The sequence below is a fragment of the Strongylocentrotus purpuratus genome, unplaced genomic scaffold (assembly GCF_000002235.5).
Source record: "Strongylocentrotus purpuratus isolate Spur 01 unplaced genomic scaffold, Spur_5.0 spur5_scaffold_10, whole genome shotgun sequence".
Taxonomy (NCBI): domain Eukaryota; kingdom Metazoa; phylum Echinodermata; class Echinoidea; order Camarodonta; family Strongylocentrotidae; genus Strongylocentrotus; species Strongylocentrotus purpuratus.
The window spans coordinates 4,793,927-4,812,971 of NW_022145595.1; the positions used below are offsets into that span (position 1 = coordinate 4,793,927).

At 38.2% G+C, this 19,045-nt stretch overlaps 1 protein-coding gene across 1 annotated transcript in view; it reads right to left on the reverse strand.

Moving 5' to 3' along the window:
* LOC581509 (SPARC) overlaps positions 1 to 19,045 on the reverse strand; it is a 31,450-nt gene that overhangs the window by 4,772 nt on the left and 7,633 nt on the right. Inside the window, exons 2-5 of the mRNA XM_781502.5 lie at positions 6,474 to 6,504; positions 2,478 to 2,708; positions 1,219 to 1,376; positions 224 to 409 (exon numbers count right to left, since the gene is read on the reverse strand). Of these exons, the coding sequence (XP_786595.1) occupies positions 224 to 409; positions 1,219 to 1,376; positions 2,478 to 2,708; positions 6,474 to 6,504 (606 nt within the window). The remainder of the gene's footprint in view (positions 1 to 223; positions 410 to 1,218; positions 1,377 to 2,477; positions 2,709 to 6,473; positions 6,505 to 19,045) is intronic.

A 19,045-nucleotide genomic window follows, 5' to 3' on the forward strand; every position in this document is an offset into this window, starting at 1 on the left:
ACGTCAGGCAATTTACGTCTAACATGCAACTTGGTTAAGATATATGGATGCTTAAAGCGTGAGAAAGGGTTTTCACGATGTTCCTATAAAATGGCGTCAATTACACCTTTTTACTTCAGGCAAATTACGCCTCATATGTAACTTCGTTAAGATATGGATGGTTAAAGCGTAAGAACTGGTTTTCACTAGCCCCCAACCAGGTTACGGTTTGATTGATACGTACATTTAGACAACCTGACCATTCAGCTACGCTAATCTTCTTCGTGTCTGTTCCTTGTATTCTCTTGGCGCATCGGGTGAAGAAGGGAGCAGCACAGTGCTCCAGAGGCATCAGAGAGTAGCGGAACTTCAGCAGTTCAGCCTTGTCCAACTCCCTATCGTTGTTCCTATCCAGAGAGTCGAACTTCCACTGTTAGGGCGAAGCAAGGAGAAATATTGACTTATTATCATCATCATCGTCGTCATCATCATCATCATCGTCGTCGTCATCATCATCGTCATCATCACCATCACCATCATCATCATCACCGTCTTCATCATCATCACCATCATCATCATCATCATCATCGTCATCATCATCATCATCATTACGATTCTCCTTCTTGTTATTACTATTATTACTATTACTACTATTGTTTTCATTAGTAGTAGTGATAATAGTACTCCCTGATATTCTTTGCACGAACGAACGAACGAGTGATAATAGTATAGTAGAAAATATAATAGTTGGTGCGGGTAGGGTATTGGATAAAGGAGTTAGCCGAAAAAACGTGGAGGGGGGATTGAACCCCCAAGGTTCCCTCTGGAATCCCTTATACCCCAGTTGTGAATCTGGGTCGGATCAGAGTAAGTTTGTAGTCGAAGACAGAGAGCTGACCGTATCACGGACAATAATTACCGCTATAGACCAACTCACACCTCCAAGTTCATTGCCTGATTTTTTTATTGTGAGCAGTCTTTTTAATAATAATAATAATAATATTGGATATTTATATAGCGCACATATCCACCCTGCAAGGTGCTCAAAGCGCTCCAATATTACCCCAGCTCTGCTAGGCTCCTGATTTCGGTGCTCAAAGCATTCAAGGAATTCCTTCCTACCGGTCCCCATTTACTTTACCTAGGTGGAGTGTGGCAAATGTAGATCAATGTCTTGACAAAGGTCATTAATAAATAAAAGAGATTCCACTAAATCGAGAAAGGTTACTCGTGTCTTACCATAGCAACCTGCATCCTTAAAGCATTATCGACCAATGTAATGCGCCTGTTAGGATCTATCCTTCCAAACTCGTTCTTCTCCTTCAGATGCATGAACCATTCGAGGAGACGGGACGGGAACTGCAGAAATTCATCCGTCGTACAAGCTTTCTGTGAGGCTGTAACAGGGAGGAAAAAACAACAACAAAGATAACACGATCGCACAGACCTTCGAGAAATCGAATAAAAAAAGGTAATTTCAATAGCCTTATGCGTCATCTATTGAAATATGCGAACATGACAATGACATGTTACATAGTCAGAACATGATTTGCTCAGGCAGTACAATGGGGCATTGAAATTGCGCAGAAAGTATTTTTTTAAACGGGGGGGGGGGGTGGGGAGAGAGAAAGATAATAAATACTGTAATTCGCCGGCAAATTATTCCGACACTTCGTCTAACTTTCCGTTTATGTTTTTTGTTTTGGATACATGATTTTCAAGTAAAATGTGTGTCGATGAAAAAGAAAACGGCGTTGCCAATCTAAAGACGAAAAGATGATGGATTAGGCAACTTAAGCACACAAGAAGACAATGTCTTTTACCAAATATTGGTCAGACTACGTATTATTTCCTTTCTGAATTAACTTTCAGACTTGATGAAAGTAAAAGGATACTGGGAAGCACGTGCCCCCCCCCCCCTCCCCCCGCCGATCGAACTGTGAAAATAAAAGGGGAGGAAAGAAAGGCAAAATGAAGATGAAAGGGGGAGGGAAAACAGGCTGTGCCCCTTTCCAAAACTTATCTGGCATGCATCAACTATACTACAACAAGAAATTCCCCTTATATATCCCCATTTTTGCACTTTTTATTGCAATTTAAATAATAATATAAATTCGCTGTCAGAACGCCCCAGTGTACTTTATGTAAACCTCATAGGCTTATAGTAGTAATTTTACAAGCGTCACTTGCTAATCCAAACACATTAACTTTCGCATCCTACCGGGTACCCATTTTCCACCTGGGTGGAGAGTGGCAAACGAAGATCAATGTCTTGTCAAACGACATTAGTGCCGTGGCGGGATTTGAACCGCGGACCTTGTTACCCACAGTCTAATGACATATCCACTCGACCACGACACCTCTACTTATAGTAGGTACACAAAAAAGAGCCCCTGATTTTATTTTTTATTTTTTTATATTTTTTAAATAGGTAATCGTGGATCAGCCTATGCAAGAACGCCCCTATAGACATCTCACAGGTTCGAATCCTTACTCACCAATACAAGGCTTGTCGAAGGCCATGGGAATAGTCTTCCTCCTCTTGCACGCGTATTTGTGGAGCTCACATGCGCTGTCATACTGCTTTCCGAACACACTGCAGACGGGACTGCCTTGGTCACCTGGGCAGGTCTTGGGGCAAACACAGGTTGCTTTAGGGCTACCGTCCACCTCGACCACCTGACACCAGGAACCTCGGGGCTTCTTGCATTTCACGTCTTTACACAGATCTGGTGAAAATGAATATAATTTATAATGTTTGTGAAAAGATTTGTCTTTAATACTTTATAGGAAGATTATCATTCAAAAAAAGACTTACTACTTTCCCGCCAAAAGAAGTATATGACGTGGAAAGTCCTTTGCAATATTTCTGTTCTGTTCAAATATGAACAAAAGCGATGGAGACTAAATTTCTTTTGAAAAAATGAGTCAAAATGTGTTCCTATCCGGATGCAAATGAACGTAATTATTTAATTTGCGCCTTTCCGAATATCACAGACCCATTCGCCCAAACTCATTAATTATACTTCTGAATCAAGAATTAAACATTATCAAACGATAGATATTAGTGTTTAAAATATTCAAGATTTAAACAAAAAATAGATATAAGTTTTGCCAAATCGGACGAAATCATTGCGCATACCCAAAACGTCGACAAATCAATTTCGTTTACAGGAAGAAAAACTGTAGCCATCTGTGTTTATTATTGAGCCCCCTATCCCTTACAGAGGGACTTCTTTACTCTGGCCGACTGGTATTCCCATAATGAGGTAACGATGTGTAATCATAACACAGAGGTCAATCCAAGTGACACCAAGTGATGATTCGATGGCTTGCTTGCCTCACGCTTTACATGTTACCAGTGGGGTATTATCCCAGACACAATCGGATGTCGAAGATACATAGAAAGAAAAGAAAAAAAGGAGATGGGGGGAAGGACGAAAAGAGAAGACATTTTGACTCCCTTCCCTAACACTCTCATTATCAGTGTAAATTTGCATCCCGTTTGCTAGTAAGTAAGACCGCAATGCCCCTCCTCTTGTGGCAGTGCCCCTCTTAGTGGCTGGACGCTCGCTACGCCACTGCATGGAGCTTTTTGATACTTCATCTTTTTATGGAGAGTGGAGGTCCATGATTCCTTGAGATATTGTCGTTTCTATTTTTGTCTGAACGATTGTATCATTATCCTGGGTCTGTTTTCAATCAGTATTATAATTCGTTGTCTTGAATATGACCCACATTTGTTTGATAATTCTTCTTCTAGAGGATATTTCTGCATAGTTGGGGATGGGGTGGGGAGGAGGTGCAGCAATCCCCTGGAATTTACCAGTAGTAATCGGGCAAACATTACTTTATATTCGAGCTACGGAAAACTATCTTTTTACTCTTCACATCTTGCCGAATAACGAAATAAGATAACGCTATGCATTCAAAATATCAAGTTTTTCGCTCGCTTCACAGAATTGTAATAAAAGAGCCCGTACTAATACAGCCGATAAATTGTGCGATCGCTGTTTCCATTGCTTCATAGTATTAACATAAGCATTTTTAAAAGCATGGGTGAAAAGGGGAAAATGGAATTCAACCATTTCATGTAACGTTATACTACTTTCGAAAGTGTTGTGATGAATCCATCTATAGTCCATCTTGCTGTACACAGTGGGATCCAATATACGTCAGTTCAAGATTTACTTGAGTTGTGTCTAAACCCATCGAAAGTCTGCCACTAGGGCTTTTCAGTTGTGGTCTGGCGATGTACTTTCAACGAATTGAAGAAGAGATGCGAAAGGGCGAGGGTCACCTAATTCAATTTAGCATCATTTTCCTCATCTTTAAAGATTTCTGTTGAAGGATCTCTGTTGTCTTCAAGTGATATCCTGCTGATTTCTCTCACGTTTTGAGACTGTCTTTATATCTTGTTGTGAAGTACCAATAAAACAGATGATTTGGAAGATAACAAGGAGAAGTTGTTGCTATAGTTACCAAAGGGGAAGGAATCAGAGGGAATTGGAATGTTAGACGCTCTTACTCACATCCTTCAGGACTACATCCCACCAGACCGACAGCCTACTGGAATGACCGTGTTGGTCTCGCGGACCTTGTGACATTTGTTGGTTTACTATACACCAACAACCCATGCTATCGACAAGTCCAATGATTCGGTCTCTTGGACCCCATGGGCCCTTCTCAGAGGGTTCAGTGAAACGACGACCCACGAGACCGACAGCCCATGAGACCAACATTTTTCAATCTTCCCTTAAGTATGTCAAGGCATGTTTTGTAGCTTCCGTGCAACGTCGATCTTTTTCGTCTTTTCAATATTTTCTAAGGTAGGCCTATAAGAACGCCTGCTCGGTCTTGTGGGATGCCGGTCTACTGGGATGACCTCTTTCAACAAAGCGCGCATTCCGTGAGCTGAGAAGATGTTCCCTTTCAAATTACTGACTCCTTTCCGTCCCTCTCTCTCACCCCTCTCTCGGGATCATTTTGTACACCAATAGGTCTTCGCATCTGTGTTTTCTCAGTCTGGGGTTACGCTGGGGTTCCATGATGCCTTCGTTGTGCGCTCCAGGAATAATATAGGGTCTTTTTTATATGATTTCTCATAATTCGCTGATAAAATAAGTTTTGAAATATCCTAATGTAAATTGAGTATTCCCGCTTTTCTAATGCTGCCATCAGTGAGCAATGCTATGCAGTTTCATACCCGCTGTTTCATGGTTAATCATATTGTTAATTACGGCTGACCATCGTCTTCAGCAGTATAGCATTAACAATATCTTCATTACCATCATCAGCAGCATCATCATCACCACCGCCGCCACCACCACTACAATAAACAACATCATTATCAGCAGCATCATCATCACCACTACCACCACTATCACGATTATAATAAAAGCCATCAATATCATCATCACTACCATCATCATCATCAGCAGCAGCAGCAGCAGCATCATCATCACCACCGCCACCACCTCCACTACCAAAATGATCATAAAACCATCATGATCATCATCACTACCATCATCAACATCATCATTATCATCATCATCACTACCACCATAAACTTCGTCATCACCATCATCTTCATCATCATTAACAACAACTATGACCACTGTCATCTCCATTGTCATCGCGTTCTATATCACGCTGGAGCACATGTGTCTTCCATCAGATGGCATCGTGCACATCCCATGGTGGACATCCCTTGGTGGCCATCTCTTGAGGTCATAAGTCAAGTTTATAGTTCATCCGTTGACCTAATTCCCGAATATTTCTTTGGACAACGCACATCTGTTTCTTTCGATATGAGATCTGATATTAAATTATACGAGTTTCAAACATTTACTTGCAAGATGCAAAATATGATTTTTAAAAAATGTTTACGTGTTATTTTCAAAACTATCATCAAAGAAGAACACAGAGAAGGAGAAGGGTAAGGAGAAGAAGAAGAAGAAGATGAAGAAGAACAAGAAGAAAAAGAAGAAGAAGAAAAGAACGAGGAGGAGGAGAGGAGGGATGGAAGAAGAATAAGAAGAACAAGAATGATGAGGAGGTGGGAATGGAGGGAAAGGAGGAAGATAAGAGGAAAAATAGTAGAAAATCAAGGACAAATGAGGAGAATGTTTAATGATGACAGTTACGAAAAAGATGACGTAGAATTGAAATTTGTAAAAACATCAACAAAAGAATAAATGGCAAAAAAGGAAATATAGAAAAATAATTTAAATGTAACATACACGGATGAACTTATATTTCAGAAGAGGAAATAAAAGGGAGAACTTAAATTTCAGAAGAGGAAATAAAAGGGAGAACTTAAAAGAGAACAAGAAGAAGAATAGAATGGAAAGCATTTATACAATTCAAATCAGGAAGTAATATCACCATATAACGGTTCAAATTAAAACACAAGTTTTTGAAATTCATTATTACATTATCATATGAGTTTTCTATATAATTATCTTTGATGTCATTATTTTTTTATCACTTACCGTCTTCTTGTTCCACACTTTGTGAAAGTACCTGTAAGAAAAGAAAAAATGGTTGAAAAAGAAATGAGAACAGGCAGATAAATTTAGTCATCTCATCATTTAGCGCCGAAATATGTCATCGAAATTTTCAACGGATCGGTTCTATTAATCAGTATGTTGATGAAAAATCAAGCAGACTTGAATTAAAAGTTATCTAGCATCATAAATTTGTAAAATCCAAACATGTCATGATGGATATGAATACATGTAGGCCGATATATGAGTACTGATTTATATAACAGTACATTACAGTTTATTACGACACATTTTCAAGAAGAGAACAAAACAATTTAGAATAAACAGTGATCAAAAAGCTGGAAGATACCGACAAATGTTTTGCTAGTCCTGCTATCGCTAATTTGCTTAAAATCATTTTCATACTTATCCTAATTTTTGTTAATTGGAAGATAGAAAAACCGACAGAATTATTGAAAGACACTGGTTTCAACGGTTGCCCTGCTAAAACACTGAAGGACGATTAAAGGCAGGTTACATGTTGTTTTCCCCTGAAGGTTCATAATTATATTTCCGAATGGTCGGAAATGGTTGATTCAAAATTTCAAAAGTGAACTTTAGTTCGAGATTCCGAAATAGAGCAGAGCTTACCAATCCGAAGGTTAAAAATTAAGAAAATGGAGTAAAATGCTACTTAATTTTCCGAAATAAAAAAAAAAAACTTCAGAAAAAAGAACATTCTGAAATAGAGCCGAGCTTACCAATCCGATGGTTAAACTTCAGAAAATGGAGTAGAATTCTACTTAATTTTTCGGAATAAAAAACCTTCGGAAAAACGAACATTTTGAAAAATGAGACCCCCCCCCCCCCCCCCCCCCACACGACGTACAGTGGGCAGGGAGTATGGCAAGGGGGCAAGGGTTGAAGACAAAATTTAATTTGACACACTGCCAATCAATCACATGAGCATGAATTAAACAGACTTATAATACTTGGCATTCAACACTTCGTATGTTTTAATTAATCACATATGTTTGTGAGTATTTATGAGAGGGGAAGTTCATTATAGGAAGATGGGAGGGTCATTTCCTGATCACCACCAGATGTTGGCTAGCCTCCTCCACCTCCTCCCGCCAACACCCGGGGGTCAGACGGTCTGAAAGTCTGACCATGACACGCGGTAAAAATACTACCATCTGCTGAGAATTTGTCCTGCTAATTTTAATCATGAAAGGCGAAAACATACAAAGCTTTAGACCATACAACCAGCGAGCACAAGCGAAGCGATCGAGCAAAATATGTCACTTTGTTACGGCAAAAATATTATTTCCTCATCAAATTAAGATTTTAGAACAAAAAATATAACATATTTGGTCTCCTCACTACCCGAAATATTACAGGGTGAAAGTTATTGATATTTTCACTATTCCTGGGGGAGGGGGCTGTAGCCCAAGCCCCTCCCCACCCCTGCCTTAAGTTGACCCCTGTGTATACACCCTTACTTGAGCATAAAAAGCAAGTATATGTTATACCGTGATTTGATTTTAATGTGGTGAGAAAACGTCCCCAAAACAGAAAATGGCTAGGAAATAAATGTTTGTTCTGTGCTTGTTCTAAATGATCTGTCATTATATTGTTACATTGAAATAATCCACGAAAATTTGAAGACATTTCTATTTTCCCTCTTTCCACAAGGAAATATTAACTGTGAATAGGTTGTAGCTCCTTTTCTTTCTGTCAAAAATGCCAAATGAGGCAGGGATCGTTTCATATTTTCACGCAATTCATTAATTTTGCCCTTTTTAAATTTGCGGCATCACAGTTACAGACACACGTCAGTTGACCCTAGCTCATAATGATGCAATTTGGCTATGATTGACCATATGATAGCAATTAAGCCGGTTACATTAATAGCGACTCATGATTTTCACACGCATTTAAGGTTAATATCGAACAATATACAGTCACACAGGTGTGATCCATCTGCTTGAAATATGATGGAACATGATGTATTTACCTTGTCGAAGTTATCTTCAAATTATTTCAAAATAACAGCAGCAAAGAAAACGAAAAAGAAAGAAATTATATGCTCACAAAGTGCGTGGTGATTGACTCTTAAAACTGTGACCTTGGACAAAATAGAAAAGTTCAATGCTACTTCATTTCAAGATTTTTGAGGCGGTCATTTCAGGAAGACGGGTTGGCACTTGGCAGGTTTCCTATAATTCGTGTTTTAATGAAAAACATCGTTTCACGGGAAACAAAAATACGTTCTTTGATATAGTCAGCGGTTTCTTTGTAGAGACAGTCAACATCGGGTTTAATGTAGGATTTGCTTCGCCTTTATCTTCTTTATTTTTTCTATAATTTCGTTTACAAAAACAAAAAAATACCTGTACCTAAACTTGAATATTATTGATAAACGGAGTACAAAACGTTCGCATAGACTTTCAAAACAATAAATTCAATAGCAATTTCAATACCCTATTGAATTGTTTGTAGAAATCGTGTTCCGATTACGTAATGCGTCATTGTCATGTTCCCACATTTCAAATAGTGACGTGCACATCAATTGAAAAATGCCATAGGACAGATGTAGGCCTATATGTGACTAAACAAACATGTGGCATAAAAATGAGGCCTACATTTTTAAGCTGTTACATGTCATATTTAGAATATGAAGGCATTTGAAGAGCCATGCTTTTCAGGGAACATTTTTCTCTGATGTTCTTCCACACTTGCATAATAACAAATTACTGTTCACATCCCCCAGAACTCATCCTTCTCTTTAACCTCAAGCAGGTTCATCCAGATACCGGCATCTCCAGTCGGGCCATGGTCATCATGAACAGCTTCGTCAACGACCCCCGGCCCCCCCCCCCCCCCACTCAGTGTTATTTAGGGTACGCATATGCGTGTTCCAACCGACCCCCCCCCCCCCCCCTTTTCAGCAAAAGTCCGGTGTGTAAAGTCAATACGGCTCGACCTTTTTCTTTTGTATACGAGCCTTTTTCAGCATCCCCCCCTTTTCAGCAAAAGTCCGGTGTGTAAAGTCAATACGGGACGACCTTTTTCTTTTGTTACGAAAAGGACATTTTGGCAACACGCATGCGGTCATTTCGAAACCTGAGTGGGGGGGCCGGGCAACGACCCTCCCCGTTGGAAGTCCCATACAACAACATACATCTATATAACCCTTCATCCACTGTGGACTGTGTCTGGTCATGACACGATTTGAACTTCACACTTTTATGGAAAAAAATATCGTTCGAAACTTCCGCCATCTGGTCCCGCATCTGGTCTGACATTCTTCTCAAAGTATCAATTTACATTTTCGAAATGCAAAATCATCAAGTATTTTTGAGATGGTACTTATTCTTGGGGTATTGTAGGAGATTTGTGCGCTATAATGTAGCATTTTTATAAAATATAATTATATATATATATAATTAGTCCAAGATAAGCATAACACACCTTCTGAATATAGATAACGTGTACGTGCACGTGTACGTTTACACAAAACTTAACTTTGCATACATTTACGCACCGATCTATTTTGCATCTCATTGCATGTTTTGTAGGGGTATGGGGTTCATTGCCATTATCTTCTCAAGTAATGCCTGGTCGGGCGAGGAAGGGGGGGGGGGGGGTATCGTATACCCTACCCCTGCCCATAGAGTGGTCAAGTGTGACGTCATCTAACAACTATTTTTAGATTTCAATAGGAAATCACTGTTATTTGCTCTGGTTCGTATTGTTATGAACCAGAGCAAAAAAACAGTGATTTCCTATTGAAGGCATATCTCAGCCAATATACGTAACGTGTATTCAATTGGTTTACAACATTTGGACATTATTTTTGAAGATATTTCGGAAATGGAGTTCAAATTTGGAAACTCTAAAAATAGTTGTTTTGATGACGTCACAGCTTCTGTCTCAGTAATAGCTGATTAGATGCATGTATGCATGGGGGCACTGAAGAGTAGATAATGCAGAACTGGACCCTGTTTCATAAAACTTGATATCAATAACAAGTTACAAGCTACTGTTATAAGCTACCGAAATCGAGGCAACTGATTGGCTGAGAGCAAATTTGTCATAGAAATTGAGCATTTGTTGTAGATAAAAAGTTTTGTGAAACGGGTCCCAGAAGCTTGTTGTATCCTCCCTTGTTAAAGTGACAGGGTTGGATGTCGAATGAACAGAAGCAATCGAACTTTGGCAAACAATCCTATAATGGCTCAGTGGTACAGCAGTTGTCACGTAATCCAGAAAGTTCGAGGTTCTAACCCAAGTAGATACTCCAACACCACTGTATGCTTATACATGTATTTATAAACTACACGCATTTTTAGCAGTTAGGTTATGATAACGATTAGTGCTGTAGTCAAACGTTTAACCGTCCGGTATCCGACCGCCCATGGCGGATTCCGTTTTCAATTGGACGGTTTCGTTTTCCCGATTTTTTTTTTTTTTTTTTTTTTTTAATATTTTTTTTTTTTTTTTTTTTTTTTTAAAGTTTCGATTTATGCCCCTCCACCTGGCACTATGCCTGGCAATGTCTCCCAGCTCAGTAATCTGTGTGTTGACTCACCACTCCAAAACTAGAACAACACTCCAATTTGTCTGTCATCTTGGTTTGAAAGTAATCTTTGTAATAGATCTCATCATCTCAATATGTAGTTTATAATAATAATTCATCCAACTTTTACACAAGGTTCTGTCCTAGGTCCTCTACTGTTTTTAATTTACATTAATGATCTTACACATTCTTCTAAAAACAACATTGTTACTATTATTTGTGACAAGTTCACAAGCACAAATCGGCCCCTTTAAATGCACCTCGCAGTTAAATGAAAGTTGCCGACAGAGTCGGTAAAAAAAAAAAAAAAAAAAAAAAAACGATTTTTTTTTTTTTTTTTTTTTTTTTTTTTTTTTTTTTTTTTTTTTTTTTTTTTTTTTTTTTTTTTTTTTTTTTTTTTAAATCGTTTAACCGAAAACCGTCCGGTTTTGACTGGCGGTTAAACGGAATTGGAGATATCCGTGATGTTACAGCACTAATAACGATGTTTGGGAGGGAAGAAACAAAATTCTTCCTGTTTCTTTCCTCATTCCCAAATCACCTATCCATTGTCACTCACTGTGTCATTCAATTTCACCAAAGGTCACGGTTTGACCTTGATTGCGTGTCCAGAACAGCCTGTCCCCAATTCCTAGGTCCTCAACCTAATTTTTCCAGATGATATCACGATGATCACTATCGGTTCCTTCCTGTAAGTCTGGGTTTCAGTTGTCTTTGCTTTACCTTCCGACAATATTTCACGAAAATAACTTTTGTGTAGACATAATCATGATAATTGCACATGTAGTTGTAATAACAATACGCATTATACAACACAAAGACATTCGGAAAACCAACTCAAGGGAAATTTCATGCGATAGTCTTCTTTAAATTGTTTGTATTACGTCATGTTTTGATGTGTAAACTAATGTACAATGCGATATTCAAACTGCCTCAAGCTGATTTCTTGCTAAAGTCTTTGTGATCGTGCTTTGGTACAATAATATTTGGGATAGGTTACGAACACATTTGTGGTGTACATGCAGATGTCCCCAGTCAAGGCCGGGAGCATGATAAGTAACAATTAAATTACATAGTGTTAAGGTCAGTCTGTGTCTGTGATCTCTATTTAATTGTATTGGTAGTAAGCAGAGTTTAATCAGTGCGTTGCGCAAGAAAAAGGACGTCCCATTAATTTATGAAAAGAGAAGTGAAGAAAGAAAAATGCATGAAGAGAATAATGTGAGAAGAAAATGAAATGATAGGTGGGTATCCCGCCCAGATATCCACGCCCCCGTTCAGCCCCTCCCTAGTAATTCATCTACCTCGCAAAACTACCACACACTCGTTAAAATCTTAAATGTTTTCTACATACCTTTTTAACCACTTCACTGTTTAAACCTATTCTCAATAAATAATAATTCATGATAATTACTTTTACAGGGGGGGGGGGCTTACACCCTACAAGCTCTGCTTTTTAGTCGGCCCTCCTTCCCTTTCAAATTCATGTTTATTTTTGTAACGTATTGTATTGCAATAAATATGTGAATATGTTAAAATGTACCATCATTGTAAAAATGAACGATTGGAAGAGGAAAAATAAATGAATTGAATTGAAATTGAATTGAATTCTCTATTTTCTTTCACCGGTTCATGCCTAACTTGTTACGAGGCTATTTTGAAGGAACCGAAACCTTTTTGGAGAGCATTTAAAACAACTTGAAATGTAAAAGCGGGTCTATGATTGTCTGAGAAGTGGGTGGGGGGGGGCGAAAAGATCTCAGACAGTATTTTGTCCAAGGAAAATGATTTTGTTTTGGGAATCCATCTGGATAGGCTCCCGGAATTTTCTCCTGAAAATTATTTTCTCTGTGTGAGGGGGGGGGGGTACAAGGCGGTTACTCCGAGGATGGATCATGATGTTTAGATTGATGTGTTTTTATCGGTCTGTTTTGGGAGGAGTAATGCGGGGGATAATGTTTTTAATATCAAGGAAATTGCCCAATTCCTTCCTTATCTCCTAACGTAAACGTGACTAAAAGGACTTAAAAACAAATCAAATGTTTTTGTGAATCTTAGACCCTTAAGGTTAAACAAATCGTTATCTGAAAACATATTGAAAGTGTTTTCTATACCATTAAAGATAATATTTCCAAAAGAACAGGGCGATAATTTAAAATGCAATACAGCGAAAACATATAGCACTCACCCCTGCTCATAGAAAATGGATTATGTTTATTTATAAGAGTATACCATTGGTGAAAAACTTTCTTTAAAAAGTCTGGAAAGAAACGGAATACTTAAACATGGCGATTATTAAAAGAATGGTAACAGTATGATGAATGGGAACACATAACCTACATTATATTGATTATATCGGTACCTTGCAATGTAGATGAGCTCTTGTCTCTCCAAAATAATACACTGACACAGCCGAATCGCAACCACACTTTCGCGGCCCCCTGGATATCTCCAATTTAAATGATGCAACTCTTTTTCAGTGTAGGACTAACCAGTGCATCATGTCTATCACTTGACAAGCGACTTACTAATTTCCTCTCTGAGCTTGTCACGCAAACGAAAATACAGACCTTGTGATTCTTATGTTGATATTTGAATTCGTCACCATAGCACCGAGTGGGAAAATAAATACGTTTGTCACTACTTATTTGGCCTGTAAGGTGCTATACGCTAAACAAATACCTTTAATTGCAGCCCTTTAGCAGATGCTATACCTAACCCTAACCTAATTGCAACCTTAACTTTTTCACTTTCCCATTATATTTGACGAAATAGAACCCTGTATACATATCACCAAAGCAAATTGTTGGGCACCGCCCCCCCCCCCCCCCCCCATAAAGACGGTATTACTTAGTGGAAACAAACACAACTTAAAATGGAGCGATACTGAAACTGTAATATAAGGGGCATCATCGTGCATCTCGTTTGTTAATCTTTTAAGAATTCGAAATATCAAAATCATACTTCCTGTAATATATATATTTTTAGACATGGATATTAGTAGGGAATAAACTTTAACGCCATTATCTGAAAGACACGACTTTTACTGGGTCCAGTATGAAGAACGGATAGCCGACCACTAGATCAACTCACGATAACTTTCAACATATAACATGATGACAACATAATCATCTCTAATTTTGTTTGGAAATTAATTGGTAAATATATTCTGCTAGGTTTTCTTTGCAATAAGTCGATAAATCTTCAAGTTCGCGACAACTAGGGACCCCTCTGTAAAACAGCATTGTTATGCTAACAACGCTGAGTAGGGCTATCCCCCGGCTTCCTTTTATAATTGTGTCTTTATGATTGTAAATTTATAATCGTGTTTTTTTAAATTGACGGAAAATAAATACAATGCAACGTTCCTCTGGCACGGGAAATAGGCCCAGCATGGTCATGTATTTACTTGTCTGGGCTGTTCTATAACTTCCTCCGTCCGAGGCCGTTAGAAAGAAGTGAATATCAAACAGGTTTCCTAAAGTCAAAATATTCTTTACAGCCTCAAATGAATTACCTTACAATATTTACATTTAAAAGCCTTGGAACAAATCTATAATCAATACTGGAACGTCTAGTACGTCATTCCTTCGCAATTATTTTATTCAAAACTAACAAGAGTAGGCTACTTTTAAACAATTGGCATGTGATTTCCAGAACAAAAACAAATACTTAGAGGTAGGCTTAAACTTAACCTTTTTAGGTCTGGAATACATTATATGTAAAATGTCATCTAAAATTGTACAGTATGAATAGCTTATAAGTATTAGTGTTTGAAATTAGCACCCAGTCACCGTATTTACGAGTGCTTAGACCGGTTTGGAAAAGTTCTGAGCATATAATGTTAAAAATGATGTTTGCCTCAATCCTAATATATTTAGGTGGGGAAGGGTGGAGAGAAAGGGAAGGGTGGGGTGATTTTGATGATGGACACTGTATTACATCCACTCTCATTCGGGGTTCGGGGGGGGATGGGGGATAGTATCAATTTAATTCCATCAATTAACGACAATAGTCTCAGCACAGTGATGAAAGTATTACCCTTTCTATTTGATAGTTTGACGTGTTTGAGTTATTAAAACAAGACCAATCAACTCAGCTTTTTTTTTTAGACTAAACAAATTATTTCATGACAGATGAAATTCCTCCTCGACCATAACACTTAACCCCACTTGAGAATATAAACGACTGAGTTTAACCCCGTACTACATCGTGATAGGCATGATGAATTACGACAGGCGTTGCGATTGTATGGATAAGCTATCACCAAAGCAAATGGGTGTGTCTATGTCATGACCTTTGACATCGACTGAACTTGACGTCGAGTTTTGGAGCTTTATCACGGAGTAGTTAAAACTAGTGACGTCAGTGGCGTAGCTACAGAGAAACATGGAGCACGTACCCCCCCCCCCCCCCCCCCTCAAAAAGAAAACGGTGAATATTTAAGAGAAGAGAGAAAAGGGAAACGAATGGGGAAAAATGAAGTTAAAAGAAGACGACATCCTCATCACTCAGACCCCATTCAAAAGCCTTGTTAATTTGAAGTTCATCCATCAATTAAGATAGATGTCCCCGGGGTGCGAGTTGCCCCCCCCCCCCCCTAATTGCGTAGCGTGAGTCCAGTCATTAGGGGAGTCAATACATTTGTCAAAAGTATGTATAACTTTCTATCTTGCGAATAGGAGAGGAAAAGTTATAGACAGTCTGAAAGACAAATCTTTTGCAGTGTTTTGTCTGAAAGAAATATTAGTAAATAAACAGTGGGCGTAATCGCTTTATCACCTACTTGCAAACCCTTGTTTATTTTTATGCTATATACCCAGTTGATTGTTACTTCTTGATTTCAAGTTGCTTTAATCACAAAGTAACTATTTTCCCTTCGAAACCTTTGCTTTTTACATGTTTTAGATTGATAAATGTCAGCTTTAGCTGCGTACAGGTTTTGTTTCTTCAAAACATCTATTACAACAACAACAACAACAACAAAATACAACCATTGTCATACATTATTTTCATCATACTTTCATCAGCATGTATATATATCGTTTTGGGGGATGTGATATTTTGGGTAACTTAACCGTGATCTGAATAAAATAGCCCGTATTATTTGGACTCCTAGATCTAGAATCAAATTCTACCCTGACTGTTAATAAACAATATTATTCATAACTTGTATTCCTTTTCAGCATGTGGATTGGTTTTTTCATTGGGGAAGTGTGTGGGCAGGTAATGATGCGGAAAATTGAATACGAAAAACAGGTTAACATTGCTGACAAAATATTCAGTTGTTAAATGTTGTGACCAAATCTCGAAATAACCACAGTTTTAATGTGGAAACTTGGACTGGCGATTGGCCAAAACCCAACTACTCTAATGTATTTTGGTTCGAAATTAAAAAAGCATGTATCCTTCCCTTTGACCAAATACGCATTTTCCTTGGCTCGGAATATAATGTCAAAGGGATGAATAGATTCAGGAAGGAGACATGGCCAACGCCATATATTAACATGAAACTTGGATTGTTCAATGTTTCATGTCAACAATGATATCCCGTTAATGATGCCCATCCATTAGAACTGGGTAATGAGTGAGGGAGAGGGAGAGGGAGAGAGAGAGAGAGAGAGAGAGAGAGAGAGAGAGAGAGAAGGAGGAGGGACGGAGGGAGATTCTCAAATGAATACCAATGTCTTAAACCGCATCTTCGAGAATTTGAAAGTTACATATAATTGCATTTGCCCTTGTTCGACTTTAAAACGTAACACCCCCATATACCTAACAGTGCTGTCCTATTTTTGCTTTCCACCAACAAATATTTTTTTAAGGTAGTGAAATAATAGAAAACAATAATGATGTGGTTTGATTATCTTTCATCATACAACTTCTGCATTCTAAAGTGTAAACTCTCCCATGATTGGTATATTGGCTTGTCTAGACCATCTCCGTGTCTCACTCTCGATAACGCCCCCAGAGAATGGACTCCCTGCGAGGAGGGCGGGGAAACTCTCGATCTTTAGTCATCTTGGTGAGATCCTGATACAACAAAAGTAAAATCTTTTATTCCAATCTCAGAATTTTCAGTCTGCTTCCGTCAATATCCCATCCTCTTCCTTGTCAGTGCAATACGATCAATGAGCTTTAAGCTTCTTGATACGGTGAACATTGCTTCAGTTGAATCATTTTTACCTATGAGCGTATTGTTGCATTTAATAAATAGATAAAGTGATCCTCCTGCGTTCATAATGGTTAACAACAACGTAAAGTAGGCTAAAGGTAATCGCAGTAGAGACTTAGTAAATACAACGATTATGATGATGATGATGATGATGATGATGATGATGATGATGAGGCGGAAGAGAAGGAGGAGGAGAAGAAGGAGAGGAGGAAGGGGCGAAAGGGCAATATGATGAAGGTACCGATGATGATAATAATAATGACGCTATGAGGGCGATGATGGTGATGACAAATAGCAGACAGGGAAAATAAAGAAGAAATCAAGCTGGAATAGAACGCCTTTAATTGCAAACAATATGGGATATGAAAGACAAATATGTAAAGCAAGTGGAAGGGGTACTGAACAACCAACAAGTAAAAGAGGGAACATGAAAAAAGAAAATTTAAGAGAAATTGTGCGACGTCATTCATGGTACTATCCATCTACCCCATGCATTGTTCCAGACAGTCATACAAGTCTCAATGGGCAGCAATTGCAATATATTATGTAGGTCTATACATACACTGACATATTGTAGACTCTTTCATGAACTGATAACATTCCAAAAGAAACTCACAAAGTTCTAAATAGAATCAAGATGACTCTTTGCTCTCATCCTCTTCACTCCATCGCATAAACATCATGTATGCCGTGATTACATACACATCATAACTCACTCAGGATACTTGGCACGGTAACAATTCGGATACTGCTTATGGAATGGCGGGTTTTAAATCGGAAATATTACTTAAACTGACAGACCCGGCTACTTCGGAATACTGACAGATTAGCTTTCGTTTATTCGACCATGGATGATATCCATGATAATACACATATCACTTCGCAGACGGTTTATTTTGTAAGAGGTGCATGATTTCACTTATAACATATAAATTCGTATATCTTGTAGCATTAACAACCTATTTCAATTTTTTTTTCTTGACAGGTTTTCTGTATCTGTATCTGTAAAGTCAGCAAAATTATTTTCTATTGGTTCTTTTGAACGGAACTACCCTATGGAACTGAAACTTTAATATAGGTAGATAGATATATTTGATTAATTTATTATACACAGTTTGCCTTCTAAAATCCCATAAACTGTTTTGAAACCGACTGAAAGACTGGTTAAAGTTCCTGTGTTTTCTTTCTTTTCTTGTTTGGTTGTTTCCTATCTGCAGCCCCTTTAATATCACGTGGGGTCGCAATCCTTCCCCATCAGTATGGATACAAACTAGTTTAGCTCCGTCAAGATCAAGTTTCATCTACAATCACTTTTTCTTCGCGCCCCAGGAGGCCACATAAGGCGGACATTATGCCGACGCGAATCAGAATAACAGTTTCAGTCGTCAACAATCCTCTGTCTCGGTGAATGAATGTTGTATGTTGTATTTTCAGCTGTAATGTTCTTGTTTGCTCTATCTACTGAAACTTAAAAACTATGACTCATACTACGGTGAAGTGGAATAGTATATTTCTTTTATTAAAAAACGATAATTTACTTGTGGTGAATTTCTTTTGAAATGGGAGTAATTATTATTTATATAATTTACAGTAAGCAGATGATGAAAACCAAACAAACAAACAATGAAACGTCGTGTGCAATAGTTCTTGAGAAGGCAATGTAAAACTTACTGACATTAATAGCGAAAATTCACGCTCCCTTTTCCTCTCCTTTTAAAGGGATAGTTGAGTTCTGTTGCAGAGGGCGCTACACAAAATATTTTTTTGTGAGATAATGAAAAACTGAGTGTCAAATTTGAAAGAACATAATATTTAAATGACAAA